The sequence below is a fragment of the Malaclemys terrapin genome, chromosome 21, assembly GCF_027887155.1.
Source record: "Malaclemys terrapin pileata isolate rMalTer1 chromosome 21, rMalTer1.hap1, whole genome shotgun sequence".
NCBI classification, from domain to species: Eukaryota; Metazoa; Chordata; order Testudines; family Emydidae; genus Malaclemys; species Malaclemys terrapin.
The window spans coordinates 10,293,319-10,299,318 of NC_071525.1; the positions used below are offsets into that span (position 1 = coordinate 10,293,319).

The following is a 6,000-nucleotide window of genomic DNA, read 5'->3' on the forward strand; positions in this document are numbered from 1 at the left end:
CCCGTTTCTGTGGGGGAAAGGAAATTTTGCGCAAAAAACATTAATTTCTGCAAAATTCTGCATTGCACAGTGCCACAGAATTCCTCCAGGAGTATTTCCCAGAGCCCCCCCCCCCATGTGCCCACCCCCAGCATGGTGTAAGAGCTCCAGGGGGCGCAAAAATATTTACCAGAGCTCCGCTTTCGACAACTCCCTCTGAATTTAGGCCGTGGGCGTGTTGTTCCACTGTGGATGATCTTCGTTTTAGAGCAGTGATAGACCTCAGAGGTTCAGGAGTCAAATTAGCGATCAACATTACCCACAAGAGCCACAGGCGTGCGAATTCATTGTTTCATTTACTGTAGTACTAGTCATATTTAAACAGTATGACAGGCAAAGTATTTATATATTATTCTCACAGCTAATAAGTTAATAACTTAGTGCCAGTTGATAACTTAACTGGTTAATAACATAGTAAAAGCATCCTGATTGGTTAATATCTTACACTGGTTAATAATTAAATCAAACAGTGTTTCAATATCATGTGCTGCAAAGAGCCGCAGGAGACACATTGAAGAGCCACTTGCGCTGGCAAGCTGCAGTCTGCGTATCACTGATTTAGAGAAAGGGAAAACGATGAACTAAGAGAGAGCAAATGGAAAATCCCCAGGAGAGAGCACGGTGTGTGTTCCCCACTTTAACATGCTACATGGCAACTGCACACAAACCAGCTCTTAGGAATTTAAAGATGCTGCACAAGTGACAGAGCTGTGAACAGCCCGGCTGAGACTGGTAATTCCTGATCATCTCTGGGGCTGGAGTTCCTGATCCTTAGTCCTCCATCATTCCCAGTTCACACACAGGGACTTACTGAAGGGGACCGGCTGAGATCGGCGCACTGTTCCTTCTCTCCGCCTCTCCATGGCAAACAATGGTCCTGACCTGCCCTTTTCTTTTCACCAGATGAATATGTTCCCGGCTACATCCAGTTCCGCGTCTTTAATGCTGAGAAGGCGCCCATGGCTCTGTGTGCTGGGCTGAAAGTCACCGGCTGTAACACCGAGCATGTGAGTATCTGGTCAGAGTGGGGGTTAGCTGTGGAGCAAAGGCCAGTGCTGATCAGCCTTGGGGCTGCCTAGTGTCACTGTCAGAGCTGGCCGGATGCACAAGAACTGCTTTTAGCTCGGCACTGGCGCAGGGTGGGTTCAGTTTGCGCCCCGTGTGCCAACAGGGACCGCTGTACACATGGAGGCAATCTTCCCCCAGGACAGGCCAAGGGGGTGGATGTTAAATCTCTCCTTTGGGGAGACTTGCTGGGAGGGAACAGCTCACAGGAGCTCTGTTGTCAGAAGCTGCTGTGGGCACTTTGCACCACTGGGAAGTCTTTCAAGGTGTAATTTCTGCCACCAGGGGTCCTGCAGCCAAAGCATCTGCCATGCGGAGCCAAGAGTGAATCAAACCCACTCACGGTCTGCTCCTGACCCAGAGAGGTCCAAGGGGCTCTGAGTTGTAGCTAGGACCCTACCAATTTCATGGCCATGAAAAATGTGTGATGGACTGTGAAATCTGTTTTCCCCCTGTGAAATCTGGTCTTTTGTGTGCTTTTACCCTATACTATGCAGAGTTCCTGGGGGAGACCAGCATGTCTCAAATTGGGGGTCCGACCCAAAAAGGGAACTTCAGGGGGTCACAAGGTTATTTTAGGGGGGGTCCCCGGTATTGCCACCCTAAAGTCTGTGCTGACGTCAGAGCTGGGAAGCTAGAAGGCAGTGGCTGTTGGCTGGGGGCCCAGCTCTGAAGGCAGTGCCCCACCTGCAGCGGCACAGAAGTAAGTGTGGCAATACTATACCATACCATGCCACCCTTACTTCTGCACTGCTGCTGGCAGTGGCTGTGCCTTCAGAGCTGGGCTCCCAGCCAGCAGCTGCCGCCCTCCAGCTGTCCAGCTCTGAAGGCAGCGCCGTCGCCAGCAGCAGCACAGAAGTAAGGGTAGAAGTTCCACAACCCCCCTACAATAATCTTGTGATCCCCCCCCCGACACACACACACACACACAACTCCTTTTTCGGTCAGGACCCCTACAATTACAACACTGTGAAATTTCAGATTTAAGTAGCTGAAATCATGAAATTTACGATTTTTAAAATCTATGACCATGAAATTGACCATAATGGACCATGAATTTCGTAAGGCCCTAGCTGTAGCATTTGTAATAATAATCCGTAGCTCCAGTATGGCTTTTTTCATCAAATATTAAAGCACTGCACAAAGGAGATCAGTATCATCATCCCCATTTTACAGAAGGGGAAACTGAGGCACAGAGAGGCAGAGTCAGGAATAAAACCCAGATCACCTGAGTCCCAGTCTAGTGCTGTATCCTATAGGCCATGCTGCCTCCACAGCTCAAGTCTTGATCTCTGTTCTAGGGTATGATACACACCAATGCAGCCCCTTCCCCAGCAGCCCCTTCTCTGGTGCCTTCACAGATCCACATATGCAAAGGCCACAAGGGCCAGTATGATGGATCTTCTAGTCTGACTTCCTGCATGGCACATGCCAGAGAACCTCCCACAGGGATTCCTGCATCAGGCTTTCTGGCCCCTGCCAACCTTCCCAGTGCAGGTCTCCCCCAAGCTCCTATGGTAAGGGATAAATTGTGAGCACCTTGAGGAATGGGCCGTATTTATGTTCTGTGTCTGTACAGCACCTAGTACCAGAGGACCTGCCCAGGACTGGGGCTCCGAAGTGGTACTGCAATGCAAATAATAAATAATAACAACAAAACCCAATGGCCTAAACTGGCCCTGCCGCTTCTGCAGACGTTCACACTAGTGGCAAACGCTGGCATCTGGGGGCCCATTGCACCAGAGTAAGTAACTGCACAAGGGCCAGGGCAATGGAGGCTCTGGTCCCAAGAGTTAGGAAGGGATTTAAACCATCATGCTTCAGGGCATTAACTGACCTCTGACTGTGGAGGGGTCAGGAGGTAACTTTCTCTGTGGGCAGATTATTTGCTAACTGGCCATAGCAGGGTTTCTTGCACCTTCCTCTGAAGCAGCTGGCACTGGCCTGGAGACAGGAGAGCGGCTAGATGGGCCCCTGCTCTGATCCTGCCTGGTGTTAGGGAGCTTATTCCTTCACCCTCTCACTTCCCTGGGCCTTCTCGCATGAACAGAGAGCAACAATACCCGTAGTCCGAAGGTGCAAACAATTCTATGTTTATTGGTGTGAACTTCCAGCAACCATGATTTTAGTTTCCTTCCTCAGTGTCCCTCTTCCCAGCTCTGACACCACAGAGCCTTGCCTGTGTCCCTGTTCCCATTCTCCGGCCCCCAGCAAAACATTATTCCAATTGCCCCACGCCCATTCCCTCCCCTTACTTCCTGATAGACTGCAGACTATATAGTAAAACTTGAGTTCTGCTTAGCTATACCTTAACCAATCATTTTACTGAAATTTAACTAACCAATCCTAACATATTGTTACATGATTAATTAACCAATTATATTTCACCACCTTAATTGGTTTACACCCAACAAAATTAATTATACAGCAGACAGAAACAATCACAGCACCAGACAGAGATTATACAGACAAACAATAGGGAAGTGGAGACTACAGTGATAGAACAATACAGAAATGAGGATTTCACATCCCAGCTATTGATAAGTGAATTCTTGCCAGACAGGATGCTATCAAACTAAGTTTTCTTTAAATCTTTTAGGCTCTTCCCTTTCTCAGGAGGTAATAGATCGGATCACCTTTCTAACAGCCCCAGATTGCCTTATTTCAATGGGACTAGTTTGGAAAATGAGGATGTGACCGTTCACTTCCCATCTTATGGCCCAAAGGCCTTACTTAGCCTAAGATCAGGGCCTCAGACTGTCACAGTACCACAAGGCCCTTACACCGGCAGACTGTGATTTTGATTCTTTCTTTCTTTTATACCTCTAAGTGATAAGAATACACCTAAATTCTTAAAGTTTAGGCCTTTGCAGACAGGCCTGAATATCTATATCCTAACACCTGGCAACTCCTGTTCTCTCCCCAGTACTGCATAGGTGGAGGAGGGTTCTTCCCAGAAGGGAACCCAATTCAGTGCGGCGATTTCCCTGCCTTTGACTGGAATGGCTACGGAACCCATCAGCACTGGAGCCTATCCAAGGAGATGATTGAATCCGCAGTGCTGCTGTTCTACCGCTGAGTCCGGAAAGGCTGGTGTGACCCAGTGAACGACGCTGCTTCGCTCCAGCCACAGCTGCTCCCTGGGAGGAGAATTATGGCCTCAGCTGTGGTCATCTGTGATTCAAATAAAGAAAGTGAAGTGGGCCGGGGTCTTGGTGTGATTTACTCTCCTTGTGACCCAGAGAGGGCTGAGAGGTTCTCAGCACCAGTCAAGATCAGGCACTGCTCTCATTACGAACACCTGGCCCTTAGCTAGCGCTCTGGGTCCCTAGATCTCAAAGCACTTTCCCAAGGCGGGCGGTGCAGTTATCCCAACGTTACAGATGTGGGAAATAAGGCCCAGGAGGTGATGACGTTGTCACGGCTCCCGAGTTAGCTGCACCTCTGACCTCTTCATGTCTCCTTGAGGGACTCCCACCTCAATGTCAGGCCATTAGTTCGCAGGGCGGTAAAAGGAAGTCTTCCAGGCATGAATGTTCAGCAGCTTGCACAGCTCCACCATTAATCAGAATGAAAAGTTGCCCTCCCTGCCGGTCCATCAGTATCTCTTTTGGTATCTCGACCTGGGCGAATGTTTCCAAGCGTTCCTTCGCTATGGTGGTTGCGGTCATTGAACTCAATGGGACAGCCTCAGGGTATCGGGTTGCATAGTCTACCTCTGTCAAGGCTGATAGCCCCACTCTGGCACTTCAAGTGCAGAAGGTGGGGGCCCACAAGGAGTCTAAAAAATTAATACTGGCCTCTCCAGGCTTGTATTAAACTCCCAAGGTTACAGCTTCTCTCTGACCTTGGCTTGGTAAACGCTGCCACCTCCCAAATGCAAACCCCCTTTTTTGGAACCCAGGAAGGCGCAATTGGGAATTCCTTCCTGTGGGGTACCCTCAAGCCCTTTCACCCACCCCGCCTCCGGGGAGGAGCTGAGAAAGAAAACAAAGGAAATTAGCTGTTGCCACCAGCTAATTAAACAGCATGCACAAACCTCTTAGGACACAAAAACCCAATCCTGTTCTTAAAAAAGATAAATGTTATTAAAAACAAAAAGAAAGAAAATACATTTGAAACTTAGGCTTTTGCTAGATTTTAAAAGAGCAATTCCAAAAACTAAGCACCCAAAATAGCTTTCTTGGGGGTTCAACTTAAAGGTTACAGGCAAACAAAAGCATCTAGGGTTAGCACAGAGGAGTCCACTAGCCATAAGAAATTAACAGAAATAACCCTAATTGCATCTTTCTAAACATTCCTGATCTACTTACACATTTGGGGGTTCCAAATAAGTAGTTCTAGAAAGCATCTCATAGCATAACTGCTCCCTGTTCCCCTCTTTCCTAGAGAACAACAGAGACAACAAAGGGGAAGTTTTTTTCCCCCATTTTAAAAAGTTCTAACCTTCCCATTGGCTCTTTTGGTCAGGTGTCCACTCCCTTTCCTTTACCTGGGGGCCTTTTTAACCCTTTACAGGTAAAGCAAGCAGAGAACAGCCACCAAGAGGGACTTTATAGCTAACTGGCTGGCTGGGTGCCCATAAAAGGGAGCTACCCCCCCCCCCAACTTCATTTATCACAACCTCCATCAGTATGTACCGGAACCCTGATCTGCTTTTGTCTAAGGATCCCACCAGGTCTACCCATATCCTCTCAAATGGAAATCCCACCACCACGAGGGGATCAGAGGTGCCTTGGGAATTCCTTTAGAGCCAGTACATTGGCATTCTAAACAAGAGGCACAGAAATTGCTCACTTCTTTGTGAATGCTGGGCCAGAAAAACCTAAGGGCTACTAGCTGTAGACTCTTCTCCTGCCCCATGTGTCAGGCCCAGGGCTCTGAGTGCACCAGATG

General features: G+C 48.5%; 1 protein-coding gene across 1 annotated transcript in view; it reads left to right on the top strand.

Moving 5' to 3' along the window:
- LOC128827318 (intelectin-1-like) overlaps positions 1 to 4,308 on the top strand; it is a 39,040-nt gene extending 34,732 nt beyond the window's left edge. The window contains 2 exon segments of the mRNA XM_054011177.1: positions 943 to 1,046; positions 4,031 to 4,308. Coding sequence (XP_053867152.1) covers positions 943 to 1,046; positions 4,031 to 4,183 — 257 coding nt within the window. The 3' untranslated portion in view covers positions 4,184 to 4,308.
- Positions 4,309 to 6,000: the final 1,692 nt, after the last annotated feature.